The sequence below is a fragment of the Salarias fasciatus genome, chromosome 4 (genome assembly GCF_902148845.1).
Source record: "Salarias fasciatus chromosome 4, fSalaFa1.1, whole genome shotgun sequence".
Taxonomy (NCBI): domain Eukaryota; kingdom Metazoa; phylum Chordata; class Actinopteri; order Blenniiformes; family Blenniidae; genus Salarias; species Salarias fasciatus.
Genome location: NC_043748.1, coordinates 26683507 through 26702280, shown reverse-complemented (window position 1 = coordinate 26702280; position 18774 = coordinate 26683507). Strand labels below are relative to the sequence as shown.

Here is an 18774-nt window from a genome sequence, read left to right as displayed (position 1 = left end):
TTTGTGAGTGCACAGCACAAGTGCACAATTTTGTCCATCAGAGTTTTATTGTCGACATCCTTGGTGAGTAAATAGTCTGTGGGTAGAGGTCCGCCAAGGATCCTGTAACGCTGGCGTACACATCCTATAACACGTTCAACATGGATGCGAACACTGGCAAGTTTTCTGGTGTCTATGACCTCTGCCATAGAGAGCTGCTTCCGGCCTTCATGAAGGCAGGAGTCTTTACCTCTGCACACATAAGTCCAACGCTGTCCATAACATCAAACCCCCTGTCAGCTAATACCACATCCCCTGGTAATAACTTGTCCAAAAATCCACTCTCTTCAGTAATTTTTTTGTCACTTGCACGGCCACCCCAAGCAGGTGAAATGAATGAGATAGACCCCTGAGGTGTTATCCCGATCAAGAACTTTACAGTGTTGTGGTGTTTATAGTTCGACCATGTCTGTGCCTGTGCCATCAGATTGGTAGGTCTGTCAATGAACACTTCGAAACAATCTATGATAGCAGCAACACGATTTCCAAAGCTGATCCTAAACACCATTGGCATTGTCACTTGAATTTCTTCACGTGATGGCCACTTCACAAGAAAACTGGTCCTTTTATAGAGTACATCAACACAGAGTGCAAGTGTCCTGGAGACTGTGGAAGTGGATGTATGAAATCTGTATGCCAGGTCCTGGACAGACATGTTTAGCCGCAGCTTCATTCACACCATAAAAAACTGCTGGAATTTTGTCAGTGAGCTGCGAGCAGTGACACTGATGTGGTCCTTCACAAGTCCGAAAACCAACATCAATATGGAATACGTTGGCAGCCCTGTATAAAAACGAACCTCGTCATCATCTTTCAATGTTTCCTCGCCAATTTCAGCAGCTGCCACTTTGTTTTTTAATTCCAAATTCTCTGCCGTTAAACGGTTGATCTCTTCCTGCATGCCGGTGATCAGGGTACCAGTGAGATCGGTCTGGCACTCCTGACCACTTCCCTCCTCTTCTGGCTGCTGCATGTGGGTCTGGTCCTCCATCGGTTCACAATCGCCGGTCACACAGGCACTTGATGACGTGTTCTGTAGAGCCACCAAACTCTCAGCAGCTTCTAGGTTTTTCCGCTTCTTGCAGCGGCTACTGGCACGCTCAGCACGGGCCTGGGCTCCTGGAGGCGGTGGCGGGACCTGGTTGTGGCCCAGATTCACTGATGGCAACCAGTCAGTTGTGTCTGGGGGGAACAGGTCTGATGGATGTCCTGGAGTGGAGGGACATAAAAAAAAAAATAAATAAAAAAATAAAAAGGATTTTCTTTTAAAATTCAGTGTCACAAAGCAGGTCATTACATCGTCTGCAATTTTCATAGACTAGACTGTATAGAAGATGAGCTGTAACCCCAACCCATAATGTCTTGCAGCCATGGTCGCTGTATCATACATCCATTCCGTAGCACTAAATCATACTTTACAAACTTCTATATATATTAAAGCTCCTGCTATATTTCAGATTGATGTTGTATTTAAAGCTAGGTCTTCCCTCCTTTCACATCTTTAATGTTATCCTATTATCCTACAACTACTCTTATTAAGATTTGCACCATTACTTATTCTTATTCCTTCTTTGCACATTCCCTCACTGTTTTGCTCCCCCCTCTGTGTGCTTTGCACCTCTGCCATGGAAAATTTCTCCATGGTGAGATAGATAAAGAGTCAGACATTCTACCCAAATGCTGCATCAAATCATCGAGTAATAACACTGATCTTACCGGATACAAAGTGGAGATCGCAGACTCTCATGTACTTTACGCTGGATTCCTTTACATCGGCTCTTGAGATCCGCGTGAGCCAGCCAGCCCGTCTTCTTTGCGACACTTCTCGAGTCTGCTCTCCGTGGTGCATGACTGCAGCCGGTATCCGAAAAAAGGAACGACCCACATCGCGGTCTGCCCGCATCCCACAACCAACAATGGCCAGAAGCTCACCATCGTCAGTCAGGACTACTCTGGTCACGCACGAGCGATGATATGTACCGATTAGTTTGTTGAGTCCGCCTGAAAGCTGAGCTGCGTGACCGCAGTGTGTGTCCTCCAACATGGCGATCGCTGGGGAAAGTCATGTGACCGTGACGTCTATTAGGAACACCCTATTCCTGTTTTTTTGCCGGAAAAACGTAATCCCAGGGAACTCCACTTCCGGCACAAGCTAAAAACAACAGATACTGTAGCGTATCATTTTGAGGGCATTCGAGCATTTGGGAATTCTTTCAAGATCTCTCAGTTAGATGATGATACTGCTATATTTGTGCAGAATCGAAGAGAAGTATGGACGGTTGTGCAGTGTATTGAAGAATTTTCAAATATATCTGGACGACGGATGAATCGGAGCGGATCTGTGATATTACCACTGAAAACTTGTGAAGACCAACGGATCTATGATATTCCTGTTAAAACTAGAGTTACTTCCCCAATAATTAACCAAATAACTAATACATTTAGAATGTGGCTACTGAGAGATTTGACCTTGTATGGCAGAACCTTACTTGCTAAAGCAGAAGAATTTCAAGATCTGTTTATCTGTCATTAGCAATGTTCTTAAAAAACTGGACAAGATTTAACCACAACCACTTAAGAAAGAGTGGAAAATCCTCAGTGGAAAATGTGAATCAGCTGCTGCTGGTCAGAGGAGAGTGGTTTGTTGTCTGCGGGGGTGGGGTGGGAGAAGAGTGGTAGGAGGAGTTCAACTTTTGTGACGTACTTAGGTTTGAAGACTTTCAAACGAGCTGTTTTCTCCCCGAAGGGAGGGGCTGCTGTAGAGAGCAGCAGAATGAAAGAGATTACTCAGACCTGATGGATGAAAGGAAATAACATTTTGGGGGTGGTTTGAAAGGGAATTCAACTTTGTGGCATGCTAAAAACCCTAAAAAAGTGGATTTTGCATGATATAGGTCCTTTAACAGATGAAATATCAAATGAGCTGTGTAATCAATCACCACGTTGCACCATTCACAAGTATGTACAATGTTTGATCACTATGCTAAACTGGAAAATAATAACCAATATGTGATAAAAAGTCAAAACAATAAAAATAATCATGTTACAGCAGTACAGCAAATATTTACAACAGACAACAGAAGTATACGAGGGGGTACCCAAAAAAAACCGGAATTTGGTCAGAAAACAATAATAATAAGGAGTTCCGACTTCTGGCCGTCAGATGTGCTGCAGGTAAGCCTCGTGCACATCTGTGAGAAATTTGAGCTCCGAGAGTGACACTGACGCCTGTCAGGCGCTATTTATAGTAACAGAGTGCAGAGGAGGTCTGCGATTTTTTCCAAAATGGCGACATTGACTGTGAAGCCAGAGCAGCGCAAACATTAAATTCTGCTTTTTGCTGGGAAAAAACAGCAGCAGAAACACTCACCTTGTTGCAGCAAGCCTACAAGGATGATGCTCTGGGGAAGAATCAGGTCCATGAGTGGTTCGGGTGGTTTAAAAAGGGCCAGATGTCCGCGCGTCAGGTGCGCTCAGCCGTGAAAACAATGCTGAGCTGCTTCTTGGCTGTCCAGGGTCTCGTCCACAGCGAGTCTGTCCCTCCAGGTCAGACTGTAAACCAGGACTACTACATGGAAGTCCTCAGACGCTCCGTGAGGATGTGAGGAGGAAGCGGCCCGCGGAGTGGCGGAGTGGAGCCGGTTGATCCACCACCACAGTGCGCCAGCGCACACGGCGCTGCGCCTCACGCAGTTATAGGGGGGGAAAAATAAATGACTCTCCTCTCCCATCCGCCTTATTCGCCAGAAGTAGCCTCGAGTGACTTTTTCTTGTTCCCCAAGTTGAAGAAGGAGCTGAAGGGACAGCGGTTTGCAGATGTGGAGGAAGTGACAGAAAAATCGCAGCCGGCACAAAACGGCACTTTTACGCGCGGGTCTGACGACGCATTCGTGAAGTGGGAGACACGGCTGGAGCGCTGCATTAATGCGGATGGAGATTATTTTGAAGGCGACGGTGGTGTTTTATTTTGAAATGTAATACATAAAAAGTTATAATCAAATTCCGGTTTTTTTTGGGTACACCCTCGTAAGTTAGAGAGGGAATGCTGAGACCGAGGAAGAGGAAGAACTTGGAATTCAGGAGCCAAGTGGTGCTGGATAAGATCGCTGGATGTTTCAGGTGGACAAAGGTAAGATATGGGGCATCCATGTGGGACAGGGCCACATTTAGATGGAAACTGCTCGATTTCAGACAAGCTGAAAGCACTGGAATGTTCCCTTTGCGCATGTGTAGTTCGAGTATGTATACCAACAACGTCACTTGTGACCCCTGGGTGACCCAGGAATTACTACAAATTCCGGTCAGCAAACCAGGTTCGTTTCCTTTTTTCTCCTCGCGTTCTGTTCGAGGCTTGGAGAATCGGGACCTGCCTATTTTGGCGATTTCTGGCTTGGTTGCTGGGAGCCTTGTGACTATTCAAGTCGGAGCTGCGGAACGCCTTCCAAAGGCTGTAACCAAGGCTAAACCGATTCCATCCCCTCCACCGTCTTCGTGGTGAGATCTTTCCGCCCTCCGGACGACGGTAAGGTTGCGGATATTTTTGGGAGCACACGAAGCATCAGGACAGGGACGCTCCCGTTGGCTGGTACGGCTGTCCGCCGTGGGCGTCGGCCCACGGGGAGCGCGTCTCCTCCGTACGGGCGCGCCGTTGTGCTTCCTCCGCCCGGCTGGGTAGCCGGGCTGACTGTACGTGGCCGGTGGGAACAGCCGCGTCGGGGTTCCCCGGTTGGTGGCTCCGCTGCGGCGCTGAGCCTGGGGGAGTATTGCGGTAGCTGGCTGTGTTGAGCGCTACCTGCGGTGCTACGTGGTTAGCCGTGCTGCGGCGTTAGCCATGCTCCATTGTTGGCGGTGAGACAGTATTAGCGGTACGATGCGGTGGGCGGTATCTCCGCCGTTTGTATTCCTCACTGTGGTGCGGTATTCCACTATGGGGCTGTTTCTCTGGTGTTTACACGGTGTCTCTGTGGCGTGGTGTCTCTGCTGCCGTGATTCTACGCTGTTTACATTGCGCCGATTATCCAGTGCTTACGCTGTCTGCGTTGCGCCGGTTGTAGCGGGGCTTCGCTGTTTGCATTACGCCGGGTGCGGCGATACTACGCTGCGGCCGTATCCCGCTGGAGCAGTATTTGCGTTGTTTGCGGACAGCACTTACGCTATCGCGGTGCGCCTGTTGTACTGCTCCTCCACTGCGGTGGTGCTTGTGTTCTTCTCCGCTAGACACGGTGTCTCGCCTGGGGCGGAGTTACGCTAATTGAGTGTAGGTATGCGCTCTTTGCGTAGTGGGCTAGCGTATTAGCGGGTGTTCTGTCAAAACTGGCAGTGAGCTGGCTCTGCCAGAAAGACCAGGTGAATTCAATCACCTGATTGATGCCCCGGCCAGCTGGGTGCAGAGGAGACTGGTCTTGCAGTAGGGGTGGGTGATACTCCAAATTTTGGGATCGATCCGATACCAAGTAATTACTGGGCCAGTATCGCCGATACCGATTCCGATACTTTTCACTAGGGTTTTTTTTTTTTAATATATTTTTATGTTTATTTTACATACATCACAGGTAGCAGTAACACTGTCTGACGCTGTAAAGTAACTCCCAACAGTTCCAGCTCCTCTTCCTCATCTTAACACTGCCTTAATAAGCCAGTCTGTCTGTCTGATCAGCAGGAGGGGAGCTGCACACTGAGCCCGAGTGAACGACCTCACCTGGACAATAAAACACAGGACCAAGATTTAACCAAATAAAAGAACAATTTTTATTAACCAACACTAGAATACTACAACAATGTTATATTCTGGAAGTTCTCTCTGTCATACTCTATCTTATGTTATGTTGAAATGGCTTCCAATAAAGATAGTTAAGGTCGCTTGTTTTGCCCTGGGTATTGTGAGTAGTTATACTACAGTAAATAAATACGTTTTAAAAAAAATCCCTGAAAATGCAAATATGAATAAAATAACAAATAAGAGTCACATGCTGAACCACATTAAACAACTCCAGTCATCAGTTTTCAGCTCCATTAACACAATCAGGATTTATTTCAATTGACTAAATATATGAAAATAGTTTAATCACTTGTCAGGGCTTGGCTCTGGAGCCCCGACAGGATAAAGATGAGGAAATGCCGATGAGCGATTTAACGCCAATTTATTAATGCAAGTACAAAGGCCATTGACGAGGAGGCTGGAGGGAGCCGAGGAGACGTGGCAGTGCAGGGCAGGAAGCCGCCACAGGTGAGACTCGTCAGCTTAAATAGCCGTAGGAGGAGGAGGAGGAGGAGCGAGGCGGGACCCAGACAGGAAGAGGAGGAGCGAGGCGGGACCCAGACAGGAGGAGGAGGAGCGAGGCGGGACCCAGTCAGGAGGAGGAGGAGCGAGGCGGGACCCAGACAGGAGGGGGAGGAGCGAGGTGGGACCCAGACAGGAAGAGGAGCGAGGCGGGACCCAGACAGGAAGAGGAGGAGCGAGGCGGGACCCAGTCAGGAGGAGGAGGAGTGAGGCGGGACCCAGACAGGAAGAGGAGGAGCGAGGCGGGACCCAGTCAGGAGGAAGAGGAGTGAGGCGGGACTTAGACAGGAGGGGGAGGAGCGAGGTGGGACCCAGACAGGAGGAGGAGGAGCGAGGTGGGACCCAGACAGGAAGAGGAGGAGCGAGGCGGGACCCAGACAGGAGGGGGAGGAGCGAGGCAGGACTTAGACAGGAGGGGGAGGAGTGAGGCGGGACCCAGACAGGAGGGGGAGGAGTGAGGCGGGACCCAGACAGGAGGGGGAGGAGCGAGGCGGGACCCAGACAGGAGGGGGAGGAGCGAGGCAGGACTTAGACAGGAGGGGGAGGAGTGAGGCGGGACCCAGACAGGAGGGGGAGGAGCGAGGCGGGACCCAGACAGGAGGGGGAGGAGCGAGGCGGGACCCAGACAGGAGGGGGAGGAGGGAGGCGGGACTTAGACAGGAGGGGGAGGAGCGAGGCGGTACCCAGACAGGAAGAGGAGGAGCGAGGCGGTACCCAGACAGGAAGAGGAGCGAGGCCGGACCCAGTCAGGAGGAGGAGGAGCGAGGCGGGACGCAGACAGGAAGAGGAGCGAGGCCGGACCCAGTCAGGAGGAGGAGGAGCGAGGCCGGACCCAGACAGGAGGAGGAGGAGTGAGGCGGGACCCAGACAGGAAGAGGAGCGAGGCCGGACCCAGTCAGGAGGAGGAGGAGCGAGGCGGGACCCAGTCAGGAGGGGGAGTAGCGAGGCAGGACCCAGACAGGAAGAGGAGGACCACAAGACGAGGGAGCCTCAAACCCCCACCCAGCAACGACGGGACCCACAGGGGACCGGAGCCAGACGTCAGGACACCTAAACAAGAGCAGAACAGGACCAGGCCAGACAGGACGGGACCTCGCCGAGACTCAACACAATTACCTGGACGCCGGTGGGCAAGCCCACCGATGCACTCCAGGAATAGCACGATTTCCCTGGCCCGCTCCGTCAGTGGCACCTGCCAGTAACGCATGTCAGTGCAGAGACGGGGAGTCTCGTCTGGTTTGGGCACTAAAATACCGGGAGAAGCCCAACTGGAAGCAGATGGAATCGCAACACCATTAGCGACCATATAACGGACCTCAGTGTCCAGCATCCGGAGCTTCTCCGGGGACATCCGATAAAAGCGCTGCTTAATCGGTCGTGCTTCCCCCACATCGATGTCATGCACCGCCCACGTAGTGCGAGAAGGAACATCGCCAAACAATGATGGAAACCGTCTAATCAGCTCGGTCAACTCTACACGCTGACTTGAGGACAAATGAGACAGCAAAGAATCCAGCTGATTAAGCGACTCTGAGTTTTTCAACTGGCCAGTCGGCACCCTGTCGTCCGGACCCGGCACGTGATCACTCTCAGACGCCACCACGCACGCATCCAATGCAAGCACCGGACCCACGTCACCCCCAGCCAAACGCTGGTAATAAGGCTTCAGCAGGTTAACGTGGACCAGCTGCGTAGGCTTCCGACGCCCTGGAGTAAACAGCACATAATTCAGGTCAGACACCCTCTCCTTCACAGTGAACGGCCCCGAATACCTCGCCTGAAAAGGAGAAGTCACAAGAGGAGTTAACGCCAGAACCTGATCTCCAGAACTAAACACATGACGCTCCGCATGCTGATCGTACTGAACCTTCATACTCTGCTGGGCTGACCGAAGCCTCTCTCGTGCTAAGCATCCAGCCGTGTACAGTCGGTGACGAAAACCATTCATGAAATCTATCAAATTAGCAGGCGCCTCAGCTGAAATAAGGCCACTCTTAAGCACGGTCAATGGCCCCCGCACCGAATGCCCAAACACAAGGTCGTTAGGACTAAACCCTGTGCTGTCCTGTACAGCTTCACGCGCAGCCAACATTAACCATGGCAGACCTTCATCCCAGTCCCGAGCCATCTCCACACAAAATGCCCGCAACAGTGACTTCAGGGACTGGTGGAAGCGCTCCAGCGCGTCCTGGCTCTGCGCGTGATAGGGCGTGGACAAATTATGCTTCACTCCCAGCACCTTCAGGACCTGAGCAAAAAACATGAGATGTAAAATTAGTTCCACGATCACTTTGAATGACTTTAGGGATGCCAAAGATGGAGATGAACTGTGACAGAGCCTTCACGACCGCCTTGGTTGTAATTGAACGCAAAGGACATGCCGCAGGGTATCGTGTAGTGTGACACATGACTGTTAGCAAAAATTTGCAACCCGATTTTGAGACCGGCAATGGCCCCACACAGTCAATCAACAAATGCTCAAAGGGCTCGTTGGACCCAGCAATCAGCTGGAGCGGAGCTGGCTTAATCTTCTGATTAGGTTTACCAGTCAGCTGGCACACATGACACGACCTAAGGTATGCGCCCACATCCTTTTTCATTCGTGGCCAGAAAAAATGCTTGAGAACTCCCAAATACGTTTTCCGCACCCCAAAATGTCCACCCTGATCATGTGCTGCCTTTAACACCTGCGCCCGAAACGCTTCAGGGACCACCAGCTGAAAAGTTGGAGCGCACACGACATCACCCTGGCAACCAGACCACTTATGCACCAGTAGTGAATCCCGCTCAAAATAACCATGCGCCATGCTGCGTATTTCATCCTCTGACACGGCCGACACAAACAACGGAGCGAGTGTAAGATCAGCCTTCAGAGCTTTAACCCAGTCGTCCCTGTTCACAGCACCAGGTAACAAAGGCAACTGCACCGGCGCCACCGCCGCCTGCTCAGCGTCGCCACTCCGCCTAGCCTGAGCGCGTCACAGCGCAAACTGGGAAAACCCCATCTGAGTCAGTTAGGCTGGGCAGAACCGGCTCCTCCGCTGCCACCGGGGGAGGCGGTCCAGAAGCCCACACCGTGCTTCCACAAATGTCATTACCCAAAACCATATCGATTCCCTCCAAGGGCAACCCGGGGCGCACAGCGACGGGAAACACACCAGACACAAACTCGCACTCCAGCCGCACATTATGCCAGGGAACCGGCACATGTCCCGACTCCATACCGCGCACAACTATGAAATCCCCGGTCTGGGACTCGTTCGAAAAAGGCAGCCCGGACTCCACCATAAAAGAGTGCTTGGCGCCCGTGTCACAGAGCACCCCCACACCAACGCACTCCGCACCCCCCGCCAGAGAAACACGCTGAGGTTATGAAGGGCTCAAACCCGGAGCAGCCACCACGGTTCACAGGCTTCTCCGCGATCTGCTCCGACGCTAAAGCACAACACAAAGCCGGGGACCCACCATCATGTTTTAAGAGAGGACATTCTCTCTTCCAGTGGCCTACCCCACGACAGTAGTGCCACGTCTCTGCCTTTCCAGAACGCCTCGACTGCCCCGCGCTCTTATGCCCAGCTTCCAACTTCCCCACTTCAGCGATCGCCTCCTTCAAACCCTCACCGGAAACAGGCCGCCCACTCGAGCCACCATACACCCGATGAGTTAGCACAAAGTCATCCGCCAGCTCTGCCGCTTTAACCACACTGTCCGGCTCACGCTCGTTCAAATAGGTAACCACACGCGCTGGCAACACACTTTTAAACTGCTCAACAATGATCAGCTCAGACAGGCGCTCGAACGTGGTTACTCCCGCAGCTGTACACCATCGTTTAAAGTGCGCAGACAATTCATTCACAAATTCCACGTCAGTCTGACGCTCAGCTTTGACCCACCTCCGAAACTTCTGGCGCTAAGCCTCCGCCGTCAGCTGATACGCCTTCAGCACCGCAGCCTTCCCCCCCTGGTAGGTTAGGTTATCCTGCGTGCACACAGCCGAGAATGCTTCCTGCGCCTTCCCAGTCAAAACGCACTGAAGCAAAAGGATCTCTCTGCGTCAGGCCAAGCCATGGCTGAGGCTACACGCTCAAACAGAGTGAAAAAAGTGTCCGGGTCGCGCTCATTAAACGTAGGCATCAAACGCAAATTCGCAGCACCACCTTCCGCGGTCTCACACGTGCGCGCCGAGCCCAACACCCCCGAGCGGGCTCAGAAGACCCCCCGAAACAGTTCCGCTGGGGCTAGAGGGAGGAAATCTTACAGGCACGTCAGGGAACCCCCTAGGAGAGATGTATTGAAGCCTCATCCTCCTAGCTCCAACCATTCCGGAGTTATTCAGTGAAACGTGTGCTTGACCTCTTGACCTCTCGAACTCTGCCCCACCAGTCGGCCGTTCTCGCCCGTGCCGAATTCTCCCCAACCTCTCCAGACAGCTCGGGCCCAGACGAAGCGGAAAACGTGGGCCGGGGTGCTCGGAGACCCGGGCGAGGCCAGGAGAGTGTCCTCAATGAAAAAAAACACATCTAGATTTTGTCCTCTCACGTAGGAGTCAGAGGCAGACGACAACGCTGTCAGACACATCCCGCCCGGGAAGAAGGTCAGCTATAAAATCACCAAGCTGGGACCGACGGCCTCGGGGTGGGGGAGTCTTGTTGAGGTTGACCTTTGACCCGTGGCCTCGGCATGACTGTGTTGGAGATGTAGGGAGTGGAAAAGTGTTTGGAGGGTTCTCAGTGGTGGCAACACAACAGTTTGCAGCATTCTACAGAAATATGAGACCACGTTCCAACTTGACAGAGACACCACTCTGAGCACACAGATGTGCTTAAAAAAAGGCAGGAAAATGCTCGCGAGCCACTTCTGTTTGTAACTTTGTCCAACTAGTCAACACAAGTAACTCTGATGTTTTTACCTGATGAATAGTCAACCACAAATGTTAAATTATTTTCACTTTTTAAGACATTTTCCATTGAGTGCTCTTCAGAAACGGCATGACCAAAATGAATAGTATATGTCATCAACCACTGTATTGGGCCTATTTATATAATGTCGGTATCATACCAATTGTAATACTAATACACTACTAAACACTTACAAAGTTTCAGAAGTCAGTATAAATGTTACTCGGTCAGAGTTCATAAAGTTGCACATTGCATAAATAAAAGAGATCCAGTTGCTTGTTGTAGGAATTTTGCTTGGTTTAGGTAGAAAAGGTTGGCATGGGCTGTTAAAGTTTTAGGAAGGTAAGACACTGTATGGCCAAAGCTGGAGTCTGCTCCGCATTGCTGGGAATTTGTCGGACCTGTTCCCAGTGCATGTTGAACTCAAACAGGGCTGCCCTTTGTCACTGGTTCTGTTCATATTTAATAAATACAGAATTTCTAGGTGCAGCCAGGGCCCGAAGGAGGTCCAGTTTGAGGACTGGAGAGGGTCTAGTTCAGGGACCACACAATTTTGTCTCTGCTTTTTGCAGATGACATTATCCTGTTGGCTCCATCGAACCTGGAGCTTGCACTGGGGCGGTTTGCAGCTGAGTTCGAACAGACGGTTCCATACTTATCCTTTACGTTGCTCAATCGGGAGACAGGAAGTTGAAACTACGTGGTCTAATCCGCCATGTTGACAACGGCCATTTATCAATGAAACGTTCTGCACCGGCAAAGGCACCTAAGGACCCGCCCAAAAGGAAGAGAAAGATGCTAACTATTGCAGAAAATGTTCAACTTCTGGACATGCTGAAGGAAGGTAGAAGCTGTGCGGCTGTCAGGCGCCATTACGGAATAAATGAATCTTCGGTTTGTTCCATAAAGAAGGAGAAAATAACATAAGGATGACAGCAGCAATGAGTTTTGGTAAAATGGTAAATGGTGCTTGTATAGCGCTTTTTACCCTGCTTGACAGAGCCCAAAGCGCTTCACACTGCAATATCACATCAACCCTTTCACTCCATACTGGGTGGTGGTAAGCTACTGCTGTAGTCACAGCTGCCCTGGGGCAGACTGATAGAAGCAAGGCTGCCAGTCTGCGCCATCGGCCCCTCCCACCACCAACCATTCACTCTCACAACTTTCATACTAGGCAAGGTGGGTGAAGTGTCTTGCCCAAGGACACAACGCCAGTTTTACGCCTGCGGGAGCGGGGATTGAACCGCCAACCTTCCGGTTATAAGACGACCTGCTCTACCAACTGAGCTACTGTCGCCCCGTTTTAACAAGGATGCAAAAAAACTGTCCGCAGCAAGACCATTGTAAGGATGGAGTCTGCTTTAGCTTTGTGGATTAACGAGGCAAAGTCAGAGGAACGTTGAAATATATGTGAGTCACAACGTGTCACGGTTCTTTTTGGAACATAACCCCCGCGATAAACGAGGGTTCACTGTACCGTGTATATTTTGTCGTGTTGTATGTCAGATTTTGTTTCAAAAGGCTCAATAAATAAAGATGGGGGGAAAAAACATCGAATGATAATATAAATCAGTGGCGAACCGTGAGCACTACAGCTGGGCCTTCACCTCAGCCCTCGCTGCCCAGAAAAGAAGTCACTGCGGGAAAAAAACACTGTGATGAGTTGAAAGCTTTTAACAACTACAATCCTTTAATTAACGATGACAAGGACGTAAACAAATAGACCATAACATCAATAACGTTCTCCGCAATAATAAAAAAAGTCTCAACAGTAACTTCATAAAACTGGAGACCATATAGACTTCATTAAATAAACATACTCTGAAGGCAAAATCTGAAAGTATAAAATGAGGCCACCAAGAAATATAAACATTCTGAAAAGCAGGAAGTCCCAATATTTACAATAGTATGAACATTTATAAAGGAAAACACGGAGAGAACAATGTATACAATAACATCTTTAACACAGTGATTACAGTGATATGCAGTCATTATTTGAAGAATCAGTTTTTACTGTAGATCCTGAGGCTCTGTTCACTGAGAGGTCATCAGGGTCGTGGCCTGGGGAAGAAGCTGGCTCTGTGTCTGCTGGTTCACACCAGTCCACCAACTCCAGGAGGACGGAGCTGTGGGACTGATGCTGCGTTCACACCGGACGCGTCGTGGGCGTCGTCGATGCTCGGGACGCCTCGAAGCTGACGCTTGTGACGCTTCAGGCGCGACGCTTGACACAAAGCTCACGACGCTCTTGATGCGCGTCAGTTTATTGGCGCGCAGGAGGCTGATTTCTGTTTCCAGCTATGGCGGATCGCATCAGCAGAGCGGCTCGGCTTTATTTGTTAAATAAAGCTAGACGGCGTCACATTTCCTCTGTATAAACATTTGTTTTAGCGGGACAGAGAGCAGTGGCTGTACAATGTTCTGACTGAATGTACACGATACAGCGTGATGAAAAGTTTAGATAACTTACTTGGGACCCGATCTCCTCGCTGATCCTCCCCCAAGCAAGATCCTTTCTATTCTTGTCTCGGTGGTGGAAAGACGACGTGTCGTACAGCTCGGGACGAGCGCTCACAGCCACAATCAACTTCTCTTCCATCGTTGTCTTTCTTTTACGGACTCCTGGTCCTGACGTAAACGACGTGAAACGTAGTGACGTAACACCGGAGGGATCGTCTCTGATTGGTTGACGCCCAGCAGCAGCGCGTCGAAAGTTCAGTTTTCCCAACTCTCAAAAAGCAACGCTGACGATGCTCCTGACGCCGGGGTCGCGCATCGTGGGCGTCGACGCTCGAAACGCTTGAAAGTTGACGCTCCTGACGCTCCTGACGCTCCTGACGCTCCTGACGCGCCGCCCCGCCCTCCGCCGCTCCACGACGCTCGTCCACATAGACTTCGCATAGAAAATCGCCGCTCACGACACGTCCGGTGTGAACACACCATGAGACGTCCTGTCGGCAGAGACAGGAGGACGGAGACGTCCTGTCGGCAGAGACAGGAGGACGGAGACGTCCTGTCGGCAGAGACAGGAGGACGGAGACGTCCTGTCGGCAGAGACAGGAGGACTGAGACGTCCTGTCGGCAGAGACAGGAGGACGGAGACGTCCTGTCGGCAGAGACAGGAGGACTGAGACGTCCTGTCGGCAGAGACAGGAGGACTGAGACGTCCTGTCGGCAGAGACAGGAGGACTGAGACGTCCTGTCGGCAGAGACAGGAGGACTGAGACGTCCTGTCGCCAGAGACAGGAGGACTGAGACGTCCTGTCGGCAGAGACAGGAGGACTGAGACGTCCTGTCGCCAGAGACAGGAGGACTGAGACGTCCTGTCGGCAGAGACAGGAGGACTGAGACGTCCTGTCGCCAGAGACAGGAGGACATGTCGTCTGCATATTTGACCAGGTGGGAGTTTGGCTGTGAGGATCTGCAGTCATCCATGCTGAAGGATGAAGAGGACCGGAGGACACAGCCTTGGGGAGGACCAGTGGAGGTGTGGAGGACGTCAGAGACGGTGTTGTTGACCTGTGGGTTAAAAAGTCCAGGATCCACAGGATGAGCTGGTGGTCCAGGTGGAGAGTTTGTGAGGCTGGAGGCTGTTCAATGCCGAGGAGACATCAGCAAACAGGAGTCTTGCTGAAGTGTTTGGGTGTTCCAGGTGACGGTGTAGAGAGCATCTGCAGTCACGTGACCCGGAAGTTGGCAACCGGAGGACCGCCGCCATATTGGAGTGAAAACAACCAGTGATAGGCGATGTCATTCATAGAGAGTAGTGCGTGTTCGGTGTTCTTTAACATTGAAAATGTGGACTGATCAGGAGAGGAGGGATGTTGGTGTGTTTTCAGATCAAGTGGACAATCTGGACGTACCGGGTACGACCGGTACCGGGAGGAACTACGGATTTCAGGCTGCAGCAGGACCCGTATCCACGGCTGAGACCCAAGAACTCCCCGATCTGGAGAACGCCGACATTTACTGTTATCTAATCGACAGTTCATACAAGTATACAAGTATTTTTTTTCTGGCTTTGTGGAGCGCCGGGACAGTATCGAATCGGCAACACGGACAACGTTCCTGTAAAGTCTAAGGTGTGTAGATCTGCTAACTTACATGTCAGAGTTAAACTCCAGGCCAAAATGGACTTGTTCATCATGGAAACACTCACAGTCGGCGCTGAAATATCTTTGTTTCTAAGGAAAAGCGATCATCAACAACACTGAAATGGTCCTGAGTTGTTGGCAATACAGAACTGGAATTGTATTTTATAATGAACTTCCCACATTTCACACACTTTCTTGTCTTAAAAGGCAGTTTATTTAACAAGTTGGTGACTGAAGACAGCAGCCGCAGGAACTCCTGGTATTTTACAATTCAGTTGATTGTTGTTTTGTTTGTTTGTTTGTTTTTTGGCTCTATAGAGTGAAGCTGAGTGAAGAACAGAGCAACACACAGTCTGGTCTGAACCCAGAGCCGCAGAGAGCCAGCAGGACCTCCCAGAATCCCTCCTCTCCTTTACTGAAGAGAACCTCCTTCCCAGAATCCCACAAATTCCGTTCTGAGGCAACCAGGTGTGAACGCTGTCACTTAGCTTGTGTCCGTTTTCTGAAATTATTTGAAATATTTTTTTGAAATACTGACATTGAAACCACAGTGCCAAATGTATTACACACACTCATGTATAATTGTTGATTTTTTTTATTACATTTCTTCTCTGGATATTTGGATGATACAAGATAAGTAGTACATAAAATTGGTCATAATGATATATGTGGGGGATCTCACATGGGAGCATAATATATTGGAGCTTGTTTATTTTTTCCAATGACATCTTTAATGTGTTCATAAAGGTTTCATTGTTTTAAACTTTCAGGTGGGGGTGAGACCACGGAGAGACAGCCTGTCACAGTCCCAGAATGCTGTGCAGCAGATCCACCAGGAAGCTGACGCTGCAGTGGTTGAAGATGCCGGCCTGCACCTCCTGCCAGAACATCCACACTCAGCCTAACCACACTAACCCTCGCCCCTCCACTTCAAACACCTCCACCTGCTCCCAGCTGTTCTGCACAGAGTGTGAGCACACCACCACTGATGTTGTCCGGCCCGGGCGCTGGTCTCTCCGGTCCCCCTCAGGCCTCTGGTCACCTTCTCTCTGTTGAAGGTGAGTGAAGTGTGGACCTGATCTCTTCGGGCTGTGCTGCTGTCTCTTTCGGACCTGGTGGAAACAGACTTGAGGTCATTGGGCAGAGGTGTAGGGCTGCTGCCGTCCCCATGGGTGGAGCTTCTGCAGGTGGAGGCAGTGTTCACGGCGGCCATGTTCTTCAAGCCCTGCCAAGCTGAGCGGAGGTTCCCCTGTGTGAATTTTTCCTCAACTTTGGTTTTGTACTTCAGCTTGGCTGCTTTTATGGCCCGCTTACCTTCCCTTTTTTTCTCTAGTTCTGAACCAGTGAAAAAGACCCTTTTCTTTTTGTTGAGGATTTCTTTGAGCTCCTCGGTGATCCGTGGTTTATTGCTGGGAAATCAGCAAAAAACCATGAAATTGTTGTGACAGTCTTGGAGGGGAAAATGCTGTCCACACAGAAAGCGATGTAGGAAGAGGCGGCGTCGACCTGCTCACGGCGGTGGACCGTGGCAGGTAGAAGCTACAGCACCGACCGGTGCAGATCGATGGTGAGTGTATGGAGGTGGTCACTAAATACCTGGGTGTCCACCTGGACCACAGACTGGACTGGTCAGTGCTGATGCAGCATATAAACAGGGCAGAGCAGTACTTCCTCTTTTTGATGTCTGCAGAGAAATGCTGGGCCTTTCCTACCAGTCCGTTTTGGATGGTGCAGGATTTCTTGCTGTGGTGTGCCGGGGGAACTGATGCCATTCAAAGGGTGTGTGTCGGTGATTGGGGGGGGGAGGCTATTGGCGAACTGGTGGGGAACAGAAGGAGGAGGGGGATTAAGTCCATCCTCACTATCACCCCCCCTGCTGCTCAGCAAGGCAACCACCGTGCACGACTCCTTTCGGTGCACTGCAGGACTGACAGGCTCAGGAGGGCGGGGTCCTGTTAAACCAGTCTTGTTATGGGGCGTTTCTGATGATGGTCTGCTTTCTGTTAAGTTGTGTTAGTTTACTGATATGTCAGTAATCTGTACCGATGTGTCTGCTGCGCTGTGTGGCCACCGGAATCTCTCCTCTAGGGATTAAAAAGGTACTTTTAACCTTTAACCTGTACATGCATAGCTAATAAAACCTGAACTATACTAATAATAAAGTACACTAATTGTAATAATGGTATACTTGTTCATAAAAGTATATTTAATAAAACTGACTTCTTTGTGGTGTTTTCACATATAAAACCCCTCTGCCAAAATGAAAAAAAGCAAAGCTGGTTCACTGCTGTTCACACACAGGACTGTTCTAGAAATGCATTCGCAGAAGAGTGTGTAAAGTGCACAGCTAATGTAAACTATGTATAAGAATTACTAAATAACTAATTCATGTAAACTACGAATAAGAATTAAAAGAATTATGGAAACATGTCCAGTGCCTTCAGTTAGTGTATGTTGGCTGGACAAGAGAGCACATGTAGGAAGTCCTTCTCTGATTTTCTGGCCAGCTCTATTACGACTTCCTGAAAGAAAAGAAGAAACCTCTTATTAGTTTGTAACATCTCCTTTAACTTGACAGCCACTGACGGGTAATATGCTCTCCTCCTGTTTCAGTGTCTTTCAGAGACGTTGGCAGAAGTGGAGCAACATGAAGCTTTGAGCTGGACAGTCTCTGATCTGGCTAACCTTCACTTTTCAATACTACCTCTTGTTCTGTCGGCGGAGGACGGCCTTGTTGATCTCCCTCAGCAGAGTCTCCCTGTGGTTCTTCATGTTAGTTTTTGCCGTTGCCAAAAGGGACTCGACCATGTCTTGACTGAAGGGGCGCTGGAAGGTTGAGAACTTGTCCATGTTTTCGGTGAACTGTTTTGCATCTACATAAAAAAAAAAAAAAAAAAAACAGAAAGGGTGAAGTGTCACTTCATGTTTAACTCTGCGGCACACAGTCATGCTTCTGCCTTCATACACAGATCTCTGATGGCACCCTAGTCTCAGTCTTCAGCTTCTCAATCCTTTATTACAACTGTTATGAAAACCTAACTAGAAATCAGCCAGTAAAAGAAACAGCTGTTCGTGATATCCTCTCAGTAATTACAGTCCCAGTAGTTACAGTATGAATGCATTGGCATTGTCAGGATCGTCCCTGCTCCTTCCGTTCCTCCCTCATTCCCAGTTTGTCCTGTTTGCTTCCGTCCCTGGTCCTTGTCTCCCTCACTTCAGCTTTCCAGTCTTTCGCTGAACCTGTGGCGTCTCGTCTCCTCTGCCTTCCCGGACTATTCAGTCTTTCCCTGTCCGTCTGCTCTCTGTCTTTGTCTTGTGGTTCCTCGTGTCTCTTCCTTCCTGGTTGCCGACTCTCCTCTCTGCCTCACTCCCTGATTCCTCTGCAGTGAATTAACTGTCTTCAGTCAAAGCTCTGAAGACATGTTTGGGTCCTCTCCAGCTGGCAGTCACTTGCAGAAAC

General features: G+C 50.2%; 1 protein-coding gene across 1 annotated transcript in view; it reads right to left on the bottom strand.

Moving 5' to 3' along the window:
- Nucleotides 1–15922: 15922 nt before the first annotated feature.
- LOC115387289 (cytosolic phospholipase A2 gamma-like) overlaps nt 15923–18774 on the bottom strand; it is a 35100-nt gene continuing 32248 nt past the window's right edge. Inside the window, exons 13-14 of the mRNA XM_030089954.1 lie at nt 18019–18187; nt 15923–17836 (exon numbers count right to left, since the gene is read on the bottom strand). Of these exons, the coding sequence (XP_029945814.1) occupies nt 17827–17836; nt 18019–18187 (179 nt within the window). The 3' untranslated portion in view covers nt 15923–17826. The remainder of the gene's footprint in view (nt 17837–18018; nt 18188–18774) is intronic.